The sequence below is a fragment of the Pseudozyma flocculosa genome (assembly GCF_000417875.1).
Source record: "Pseudozyma flocculosa PF-1 unplaced genomic scaffold scaffold00001, whole genome shotgun sequence".
Taxonomy (NCBI): Eukaryota; Fungi; Basidiomycota; class Ustilaginomycetes; order Ustilaginales; family Ustilaginaceae; genus Pseudozyma; species Pseudozyma flocculosa.
In genome coordinates this window covers 208,454-219,039 of record NW_006920869.1, presented here as the reverse complement: position 1 = coordinate 219,039, position 10,586 = coordinate 208,454, and the positions used below count along the sequence as shown (strand labels likewise).

The 10,586-nt window shown below is 63.5% G+C and overlaps 6 protein-coding genes across 6 annotated transcripts in view; 4 read left to right on the top strand and 2 right to left on the bottom strand.

Annotated features, from left to right (window-relative positions):
* PFL1_00067 (uncharacterized protein) overlaps positions 1-250 on the top strand; it is a gene marked incomplete at both ends in the record, with an annotated part of 3,446 nt that extends 3,196 nt beyond the window's left edge. Inside the window, one exon of the mRNA XM_007877564.1 lies at positions 16-250. Coding sequence (XP_007875755.1) covers positions 16-250 — 235 coding nt within the window. The remainder of the gene's footprint in view (positions 1-15) is intronic.
* A 2,646-nt stretch (positions 251-2,896) lies between these two features.
* Positions 2,897-3,371, top strand: PFL1_00066 (uncharacterized protein; the record flags this gene model as incomplete). Its single annotated transcript, XM_007877563.1, has 3 exons — positions 2,897-2,929; positions 3,112-3,205; positions 3,325-3,371. 3 exons carry the CDS (start codon positions 2,897-2,899, stop codon positions 3,369-3,371), a joined length of 174 nt encoding a protein of 57 aa, XP_007875754.1.
* Positions 3,372-3,827: 456 nt separating this feature from the next.
* On the bottom strand, positions 3,828-4,763 carry PFL1_00065 (uncharacterized protein; the record flags this gene model as incomplete). Its single annotated transcript, XM_007877562.1, has 2 exons — positions 3,828-4,428; positions 4,534-4,763. The coding sequence occupies 2 exons, from the start codon at positions 4,761-4,763 to the stop codon at positions 3,828-3,830; spliced, it is 831 nt and encodes a 276-aa protein (XP_007875753.1).
* Positions 4,764-5,435: 672 nt separating this feature from the next.
* On the bottom strand, positions 5,436-6,745 carry PFL1_00064 (uncharacterized protein; the record flags this gene model as incomplete). The annotated part of the gene is made up of 4 exons (XM_007877561.1): positions 5,436-5,783; positions 5,886-6,434; positions 6,536-6,643; positions 6,743-6,745. 4 exons carry the CDS (start codon positions 6,743-6,745, stop codon positions 5,436-5,438), a joined length of 1,008 nt encoding a protein of 335 aa, XP_007875752.1.
* A 1,093-nt stretch (positions 6,746-7,838) lies between these two features.
* On the top strand, positions 7,839-9,358 carry PFL1_00063 (uncharacterized protein; the record flags this gene model as incomplete). Its single annotated transcript, XM_007877560.1, has 2 exons — positions 7,839-8,160; positions 8,268-9,358. 2 exons carry the CDS (start codon positions 7,839-7,841, stop codon positions 9,356-9,358), a joined length of 1,413 nt encoding a protein of 470 aa, XP_007875751.1.
* Positions 9,359-9,806: 448 nt separating this feature from the next.
* On the top strand, positions 9,807-10,268 carry PFL1_00062 (uncharacterized protein; the record flags this gene model as incomplete). Its single annotated transcript, XM_007877559.1, has 2 exons — positions 9,807-9,897; positions 10,102-10,268. 2 exons carry the CDS (start codon positions 9,807-9,809, stop codon positions 10,266-10,268), a joined length of 258 nt encoding a protein of 85 aa, XP_007875750.1.
* Between the last annotated feature and the right edge of the window lie 318 nt (positions 10,269-10,586).

The window sequence follows — 10,586 nt, the reverse complement described above, 5'->3', positions numbered from 1 at the left end:
CAACGGAACCGGCAGCGGCTTTGTCACGAGCGCCTCGACGCCCAGCAATGCGCTGCACCACCGCACCGACTCGGCCGAGGGCCAGGCGCCGCACCAGCTGCACCAACACGGCGCCGCCGCCAACAACCACCTGCCCTTCAACGGCGAGCACGACCCGCATTTCGACTGGGAGGCCATCCTCCAGACGATTGGATCCGGCTGGGTCGGCGACGCCATGATGGAGTCGGCCATCGACGGCCTGGATCGCTGAGCAGCACGCACGGGAAGCTGCCGCCCCGCCTTGTTTGTATCCTCCTCAGTCTTGAATGTTGGAGTCAAAGCAGACAGATTATGGTTATTGGGTGGCCCTACCAAGGCGATGTTGGTGGCACCTTGGCGTAATTTCAGGTCCACCTTTGCGGAGGCGCCACCGAGATGCCACCAATGTCGCCTTGACAGCCCCTTAGCGGTAGTACCCGCTCAGTAGTCCTTCTTCTTGAGGATGAAGTCACACACACCTGTGAGGTAGACCAATGCAAGATGGTCTCAGCACATGACGGCCAGTTCTGCAATGTTGCCTGGCTTGGAGAGATGCAGGACTCATTGATGCTGCTGTAGCTCCTTGATTGAGAGCACAGAATGATGATCAGAACAGACAATGCAAGCTGGCAAAGCATTCCAACATGTTGATGCAGCAGTTGCATTGAAGAAACTTTGGCTCAAGAGTCTGCCAAAAGTTGTTGCAGGCCACGGGAGAGCAGCCCATGTTGCAGGTGCAGCACATGCGGAAGTTGGGTTTTGGCGGGCACATGTATAGCCCTTTTTTCTTTTTTTTTCTTTCTTCAGAGGAACGGTCAGGGAAACAAAAGGCCAACGGAAGGCAGGGACATGGTCACAGATGGAGCAGCCTACTGTTCATCAGGCCCAGGTTGAGACTGCAAGACGCCTCAGCAATCTTGGCAACATCGTTGACCTGGGGCCAGATGAGGCTGTTGAAGGCGAGAAGTTGTTCGGTTGCAGCGTTGAAACGGAACGGTTGGGCAAGTACCTTGAAGTGCACCTTCTCGAGCTCCAGGACGAGGCCAAGCCTGGAGAGCTTGCCGAGGATGGCAATGAGCGAGGCCTGTGTGGTGTTCATGACTGCCAGCAGCGTCGCTGGGCGCCACGCACGGCGCAGGTAGTTGTTGACCTGCAGCTCAACGCTGGTGTTCCTATGGGCGTCGAGGAACAGGTCGCGTTGTAGAGGGGGTCATGAGTGGCTAGCGTGCTGAACCAGTGATCTAGCCACTTCTGAAAGCAGCAATACAAGCACAGAAGTGCAGCTGAGTACTCCTCACAGGGCACCTCCAAGACAGGCAGCTTGCACAAACAAATGAGCAATGATTCTGCAGCAGCTGGCTCAAGGCTTTGACAGACAGTTCACTTCTCACCAAGTCATGCTACACTGCATTTCACACTGAACAGCATCTGCATCTGTACAACAACAGTCCTCTGTACACAATGACAAAGGCCGGAATAATGGAAATTGGTCTTGTAGTGTTACACTGCAGTGACTGATGCAGGCATGCGATGCTGTGCTGTGGTCCGTCTATGTGCTCGACATCAGCAGCTGTACCGGCCATCAGGCTGGGCTAACGAGATTGACGTTGCAGCACGCACGACCTCGACTCTGGCGGGCTGCAGCCTCGACCACCCGCCGCCTGTCCGCCCGACGCCCGACGCAGCGCCTCGCCCCCTCGACCCTCGTCCGGATTGCTACGGTGGCGTCGGGCTGGGGCTGCACCGCCAGGCAGGGCCCGCCAGGGGAAGCACATGCCGGCCGGGCTGCTGGGCGACCGGCATCGACCCTGAGAGCCGTAGCAACCAGATCCGAGTTCCGTCGGGAGATGCTGTGGCGTTCGAGGGTCAAAGGCCCGTGTGCGCTGCACCGCCATCGATGCCGTCCCGGAGTCAGCATGACTGCGACGTGCGGCTACAGTCCGTACGGTATCGGAACCGCAGCACAACACAACACCAGACGAGCCAACACAGCATCGTCGCGATGAAGACGAGCGCACCGCCATGCCAAGCAAGTCGAATTCGACAGACGGCACAAAGAGGCGGTGCAGGCTCGCCCGACTTCTCGCGTCGTCGGTCTGCCTTTTCGACTGGCGGACATGCACAGACTCGAAGGAGGTTTTGGTTGCCCTTGCAACAAGGTCCCCGTCAGAGTACGGCATGGTGGCCACTCTTTGGTCGTCATCAGGGCCCTTCATGACTGCCTCCGATGTTGCCTCGATGGTAGCGGTGCCGGTCCGGTATGGCCACGGCGGCCGTGGGTTGGCATCCCTAGGCTCCCCTGTCCGCAAGCAGAGACAGGGGTGGAGGGGCGGCTGAAAATTTCCGGGCCGTGACGCAACTATCCCGGCGGCCGTGCTGGTGGCCCAGGCAGGCCGGGCGGCAGGCTAGGCCTCTACAGTACGGCTGGCAGTCCAGGGCTTGGCCCGGCCCTGGCCCGGCCAGACCAGACTCTGCTGCCGCGTTGCATCATCGCAGGGATTTCTGTGAGCCCTGCTTGGCTTGGCCTTCGGCATGCCTGCAGCCCGCAGCTCACCAGGCTGGCTAGCTAGGGGTGGGTCAAGCCGCCTCTCTTTGTCTTGGCCCGTCTGGCGTCCGGCCCCCGTTGGCCGGCCAACCAGTAGTAGTCGTCTCGATGCAGGCAACGGCGACGAATCGACAGGCAGACGAGCAACAGGCCGGTGGGGCGCTGGCCACGACGACCGCCCCTCGTCGTATATAGAGCCAGGGCTCGGTGGAACGTGGGCTTTCGTTTCGCATCCACCACCACCACCACGACCGCACCCGCCACCGAAGCACTCTCGCACACTCTTGCTCGCCTTTTTAGCACACAGCACCACCCCACGTCCAACTCGCCAACATGCCTTTCACCTGCTCCGACATCTGCAAGCTCGTGAGTGTCTCCAGCAGCGCCTGACGACGGTGGCGGCGAGACGGTTGCGTCTAGTCGATCAGTCAAAGCCTTGCGCGCCATCCAGTCCAGGGCCGATGCGGCCGCATACCACAGCTCGCTGACCGATCTATCGCCCCTCCCCATACACCCGCTGCCACGCCTGTCCTTCCGTCGCCTAACAGATCCTTGCCATCTTCCTTCCCCCTCTTGGTGTCTTCCTGGAGCGAGGATGCGCCGCCGACTTCTGGATCAACGTCCTGCTTACCATCCTGGGTTGTGAGTGTCGCCCACACGACGACGGCCTGTGCTGGCACCTCGGCGCTGCCTGCACCGCCGCTCTACCCTGCACACACGGTAGCTGACCCGTCTTCACTCTTTCCGCTTTCGCCCCGCAGACATTCCCGGTATCATCCACGCCATCTACATCATCTTCAAATACTGAGCTAGCCGACGCTTAGATGATACCGCCAAGCTTCCTGAACGTGAGCATCGCAGCCGCCTCGCCCGGGATCCAACGCCTCTGGCCCCAACATCGCGTGGCCGAGCCAAAGGCAGCCATGCTGATCTTTGTCACCTCTCCGCCTGCCCACGTCTTTGGAACCGCTCCGCAGGTCCGTCCGAATCTTGCACGAAGATGATACCAACCTGCCTCGACGGTCCTCGATAGGCCTCCTCATCGCTGCTCGGGAGCCTGTCCGTCCATCCAGGCAGATAACCCTCTCCAGTGTACGATACACGCGCGCGAATCGCATTTACAGTCGCTCTCCACGATCCTCGACGCCCAGAGCGGCCGTCGATGTGTGCTTGTCGTGAAGGCGCGCAGCTTTGATGCATTTTCTGACCCGCCGAGCATCGAAAAGAGATCTATGTATGCCTACACATGGCCTGCTCGCGCCGTCTAGAGCGCCGGCGTCGATCCGTCCTCGACCTTCTTGCCCGCCGCATCGCGGTCGTCGTCGCCGCCCTGCTCGACGAGGTCCTTGTAAATGACAAAGGCGTCGACAAACTCCTCGCCCTGGCCATCAGCCCTCTTGAGCAGTCCGGCCTTTGGAATCTTGCCGACAGTCTGGAAGCCGAGGCGCTGCCAGATCCTGACGCTGGCTACGTTGTTTTCGTAGACGAGGTTGAAGACGCTGGCTCGGTAGCCGGCCCTGGGGCCAAAATGGAGGAACGACTGGCCTAGCACGCCGCCGAGGCCTAGGCCGCGGTTCCAGGGCGGCACGACGAAGCCGGCATTGCAGATGTGCGACGAACGGCCCGGGTAGTTGGGCTTGATGTAGTAGAAGCCGGCGAGGGCGTGGCGGAAGTCGAGCGCCGACAGCGATGTCGTGAGGTGCGACAGCGGCACCGTCTCGCCCGTCGTTGGGATCGGCGCGGAGCGGAGCGCCGAGGCGGGAAGGAAGAAGGCGACAATCAAGTCGTAGCCCAGGAAGTAGTCGCGGAACTCTTGCAGCGTTAGCGGGCCGTGCTGCGGGTAGGTGACGCCGCGCTCCAGTTCGCTGTGGGGAGTCGATGGATGTCGGGAAGAGCGAGCGGGGTAAAGAGGGGTTGGGTCAGGCCGTGTACCTCGGCGACGGGGATCTGGACCAGCACGTCCGACTCACGCCATAAAGACGTCGGCGAGCAGCTCGACGAGCGCACCCGGCGGCTGCAGGGCGAGCTTGCCACCCGCCGCCTCGTACTCTGGCTGCGAGGCGGCGCCGTCGCCGCTAAAGGGAACGCAGACGACGGCAGCGCGCTCCTCGGTCCTGGCCCGTTGGGGCAGCGCGTACAGGCGCGGCTTGAGGTCGGCCGCGTTGGAGCCCGCCGGTCGTGGTACGTGTCCGTATGCCATTTCGTGTCGAAGGAAGTCGGAAGGGCGGTGGTGCTGTGCGCGTACGGATCGGCGTGGTAATGGTGGTGGCAGAGGGGAAAGAGACGGTGGTAAGTTGAAGAGGAGACCGAGAGAGAGACATGTATGGCCATCTGTCACTCGGCTGCTGCGAAGATCTGGTCGCCTCGCCTATGCGGTGGCTCGGAAGCAGCTCGGCCTTTTCCTCGGATCGACGTCGTCGGGCGCCGCCCCCCTTCGCTCTGGCCGGCGTCGTAACCATCGTGAAGATATCGAGCCAACCTGTTTGCCCTCCCACGGCGTACCTTGTTCCCATCTCGCTGACGGAGGACCGAAAAGACAAGCGAGCGACTACAAGCGCCGTTTCTCTCCCCGGGCAACCGCTTGCTCGTCGTGCGATCGTCGATCAAACTCAGCGTCAAGGGGTGCTTACGGTGCGATGAGGGAGCAGATCGACTGTGCGAGACTGGCGATGCAAGCAGCCTGGCCCAACACACACGCGCAGTCGCACCGTACAGATGAGAGAGAGTCGTTCAGATGCCCAAGGCTTGGCGGGGATGGTATTCATGCTGTGCAGCCGTACGCTGGCCGGCCTGGCCCCGCCATCAGCAGCAGCGGCGTCGTTTGTGCCTCCACGATGCTGCGCGGCCTCCCTCCACCACCGGGAGCGTGCCCCTAGCTCGGCACGCCGAGGCTGCCGGCCGTCTCGGCCTCGGCAGCGGCTGCTGGCGCCGACGACGTTGATGCCGCGCCCGCACCGCTGCCGCCCTTCTTGCCCGGCCGGCTCCGCCCCCATCCGACGCGGACCTCCTTGCCCCCCAGCTCCACCTTAATGGCGCACCGTTCTGCCGCCCATTCGGCCGCCTGTCTCGTCTTGAAGTTGACAAAGGCGCACTTGGACGCCGCCACGAGCGTGATCGACTTGATGTGGTGCGGCTGCAGCTGCGGTACAGAGTTGATGAAGAATGTGCGGATCTCGTCCTCGGTCGTCGTGGGCGAGAGCGCCGAAAGGAAGAGCGACATCTGCAGCGTGCGCGCGTGGTGTTCAAAGATCGACCCGTCAGCAAACAGGCACTTTGGCGCATCGTCTCGGACCAGAGGCAGGCAGCCGGTCCGTGTACTCACCACGCTCTTGTCCTCTGGCGGGGCCAGACCCTGCTCCTTTGCATGCGCGCCCAGCATCTTTCTCGCCACGGGGTCGTTTGTGCCGTGGAAGCGGTCCTGGAGGTTCTGCTTGCTCAGCTCGTTGTCGACGGGCAGCTCGTGGCGGTAGGGGCACTCGTCGCCGCGGGTGCAGTTGCCCTTGGCGTAGAAGGAGCAGAGGTGCGGGCGGTTGCGCTTGTAGCCCGGATCCCTGCGCGCCATCTTTTTGAGCAGCTCCTGGCCCGCGCGGCTCGAGGGACCGGCCGACGAGTCGATGAGCGACGTGGCGCCCTCGAGCTGCGACTCCATGGCCTGGATATAGTGGTGTCGGTTGGCGTCGGCGTTGGGCATGCTCTGCTTGAGGTTGAGGGCCGTGTCGCGCACCTGGACGGGCAGGCCGTACTGGAGGTCGAGGATGCACGTCTGGCAGACGTTCTTGATCTTTGCGCAGGTGGTGCAGATCTCGGTCTTTTTGAAGCGCATGCCCACGCCCGGGTTCCAGCGGAAGACGGTGAAGGGTCTCGAGCAGACCTGGGCGTCGAAGCAGGCCGAGGTGGGTCATGGTCAAGGTGTCAGCTGGCGCTCCAATGGTAAGCCTGTGCTTTGAATGGCTCGGCCGGCGGAATACTCACCTTGCAGGCCATGCCACGGGGCTGCTTGGCCATCCTGACATACGGGTTAGGCCCGAGGCAGGTCTCGCAGAGGATTGGCGTCTCCTCGACTTCGGATTCTGGTGCCGACTGGAAGAGCAGGGCGCGGCAGGAGGCGAATGGATGGTCAGCGTGCTGGATCGCTCGAGTGCGATGGAGCGCCGGAGCGGACGCCGCCTGTGTACCTACCATGACGACTGGTGGCTATGGGTGAGGCGGGCTGGTGCGATGCTCGAAGGAACAGCCGGTGAGCGAGGCTTTGCTAGACGTGATTGGCGGTGGTGAGGTGTGAGGCGGTGGTGGTGGTGGCGTGCGTTGTCGGTGCGGGTGGTGGTGGCGTGCGTTGTCGGTGCGGGTGGTGGTGGCGTGTGTTGTCGGTGCGGATGATGGTGATGGTGGTTGTAGGTGGGGTGCGGTGCTAAGGAAACGCGGCCAGCTGAGGTCGCGTTTCGACTTTGTGCGCCAGCCTCCACCGAACCACCGGCCGCCCGCCCGGGAGAAAAGGTGCCAAGCAGGCGGCGCAGCGCAGCACAGCCAGGAAGCCAGGCAGCCCACCGGGTCGGCCCAGCGCAGCCCAAAAGTCGGGACAAAATTCGCCACGAAAATGCCGACTCTGGCGCCTCGGTTTTTGCACTCTCTTCTGCTGGCTGCACCCCGGCTGCAGGCAGGCAAAAGACGTGCTGCAGACGTGCTGCCACTGTAGACTCTCTTGTCGACGTCCCGGATGCCGTGCTTTGGCTGCTCGTCGTTGGTGTGGCCATCTCCTCCTCCTCATCCGCCCCGACCCTGGCTGGCTCATCCCCATCCGGCCTCGTCCTCGCCTCGCCGCGCACCATCCGCGTCTCGAGCTGCGCCGGCTCCAACATCGACAGAGCCACCGTCGCTCTCCGATATCGCACTTCTATCACCGCCAAGCTCGCACAGCATCTGCCTGTTCAACACGACCCGAGCCCACACATCGCACCGCCTCCGAGTCCGCCTCCGAGCCCGACTAGTGGATCACCCAAAGGCGCTCGCAGCCCGCCCTGCTACCTCCTTCGTCCACCTTGCCCTCCTCGTTCCCGCCGTCGAGGTTCGTGCCGACCGCAGATCCGGTCGGACGGGTTGCTCCCACCACCATCCCGGTCGTGTTCGAGACAGTCAAGGTGATGCTGGCTCGCCCGACCCGCTTTCGACCACGTAACCCCAGCCCCATCCTCCTCGACGATCCCTGCGCCCGCCGCTATCACCACCACCCCCGCCGCCGTCGCCGCCGTCGCCGTCGCCGCCGCCGCCGCCGCGTCACATGACTGCAGCCGCCCTGACGGTCCATGAGCTCCGCGAAGAGCTCACCAAGCTCGGCCTCGACAGCAAGGGCGTCAAGCCCCAGCTGAGGCAGCGCCTGCGCAAGGCTCGCGCCTCTGCCTCGCCCCAACATGACCGCGCCGAACCCCACGCCGATCGTGCACCGCGCTGGACGCCAGAGCACGACTCGTTCCTCGTCCTCGACGTCGAGGCCACCTGCGAGGTGACCCGTCGGTACGGCTACGACGACCGCGGCCCCCCGGTCGGCTCCCCCGGCGCCTACTACTCGGCCAAGATCACCAATTACGACTACCCCAACGAAAGTGAGCGTCGAGAGGCGCTTGCGCGCTACTGATGTGCGCTCCTTGCGCCAAGCTCCCTGCTGATCCTCGCCGCTGCCTCCCTCCCTTCAACTTGCGACCGCCGTCAGTCATCGAGTTTCCCGTGGTGCTGCTGCAGTGGAACGAGGATCGCACCGCGCTCGAGACAAAAGACACGTTTCAGTCGTATGTTCGCCCCGTCTGGCGGCCGAAGCTTAGCCAGTTCTGCAAGGACCTCACGGGCATCACGCAGGACCAGGTCGACCAGGCCCCGACGTGGACCGAGGTCCTGGTCCGCTTCTACGACTTTCTGCAGAAGCACGGCCTGCTCAAGCTCAAGTCGCAGGTCCAGCCTGGGCTGTCGCAGCTGCTCGACCAGCGCCTCCGTCCCGGCGTGGCCTGGGTCACCCACGGTCCGCACGATCTCCGCGACTTTGTCATCAAGCAGTGCTGGATCTCGGGCCGCAACGACCGCGTCCACTTTGGCGCGCCCCCGCTCTTTATGCGCGGGCCGCTGGTCGACGTCCGCAAGGGCATCTCGACCCTGTTTGACTGGGAGGTCGAGTACCTGACCAAGGCCGCCAGGGCCACCAAGAAGGCGGGCCACAACGACGCTGCTCCGACCAAGGTCGAGTTTGGCGGCGACGACGGCTTCCAGGTGGTCGCTGCGCCCTCGACCCACGTGCGGCCCGCCGCTGCGCCCGCTCTCACCGCCGGAGGCCTGACCAAGCAGGACCTCTCGCTCAAGGGCTTGCTCGAGCTGCTCGGCCTGGGAGCCTTTGAGGGTCGCGAGCACTGCGGCCTCGATGACACCCGCAACGTCGCCCGCCTCGTCGTCGAGCTGGGCCGCAGGGTCGCAGCCATGTCGCGCGGGGAGGAGATCCTCTTCCATCGCAACGTCGACGAGGCCGGCCAGGGCGCTGCCGCCGTCGTTTCCTCCGCCGATCAGGAGGTACCATCGTCCTCGGCCTCGTCCGGTACCCACGCCGCCGCACCGCCCTCGCCACCGGCGCGCGGGCCGTCCCGGCGCAGCGTGGAGAAGGCAGGCAAGATGGAGCGGACGTGCCTGACTCCCAATATCCGCACCGACCGAGTCGAGAAGCGGTGGCGCTTCATGGGCAAGACGGTCGGCGTCGTCGTCTGGAAATTTCCGCCAGAGGACGAGGGGCAGCCTTGCGCTGCTTCCGCCGCCGCGCCGTAGTCGCTGTCGGTGTCGCAGTCTTGTCCTTCCATTTTGCATCCTAGTCACCATTCGCATATCTTGTTCACCATCGCCCGGCTGTCGCTGTGTGGTTTGCGCCGTCTCGACGAAGCTCAGCGCAGAAGAACTGCGATGGTCCGGGGGGCGGGATTTATTCCGTGCGAGAAAAGCGGGTGCTGCTCAGAAGTCGGAGGGCGGCGCCGCGGGACGGCTCGCGGCGCTCTGTCGCGGGCCCTCTGAGCACCTTCACCGTCTCACTCCACACTTTCACCACACTCGCACACCCACCCGCTTGCACCTCTTCCTACCCGCACCTCCTACCCGCCCGCACCTCGAGGCCGACGCACGCACGCAAACGCGCACACACGCATACCTCCCTCTCGCATTCGCTGCTGAAAAGGGCATCACCGTCGAACGGACAAGCTAGGAAACCCGAAGAGACTCAACCATGGTGGTCGGAAGCGTCCTTGGATACGCCGGACTCGGCTTCCTTACCCGCTGCTACGCACTCGGATTGCAGAAGAGGAACATCTTTGACAGTGAGTCCGTCCGTCCGTCCACCGCTCTCTGGGCATCCTCACTTGCGTCGCTCCCCGGTGGTGTCGACCGATGGCGCTGCGAGCAACGTGTCAGCCGCCTGGATCCATTCCGATCCCTCCTCGATCCTCACCTGGAGCAGCATCGACTCTGACACGGCGGTCTCCTTCCTTCATCCTCTGCGCTCGTCTGACTGTGCGTGATAGACCTCGGAGGCCACGCCATGGTCATGACGGCGTTTGGAGGACTGGGATACTACTTCCACGGCCTCGAGGGACGACAAGAGGAGCTCATCGCAAAGAAAAAGGAGCAGATCCTCCAGAACCGCCAGAGGATCTCGGACGCCGCTGCCGCCGCCTCCAGCCAGGAGTAGAGGCGCGTTCTGCACAAGCAGCAAAGAATGGTCCGAAAACGGGGTACGGGTTCCTGGTCCCCCACCCTCCTGCTCCGACACACTCTTTCTCTGCAAATCAAACGAGGGTGATTTTGGATCCGGACCGATCGTCTCTGCGTGTGCTGTTACGAGCTGTGGTGGATGGTGCGGTACTGGGCATGTCAGAGCTACGGGGCACCCGCCTGTGCTGCTTTCGGGGTGCACGGTGTCCAGGCTCGGGCCGGCGACAGCTTCAGGTGCACCGTGCTTCGGCGTCGCACGATCGACGGCTCCCTCAACCAACGAACCTTCACGCGG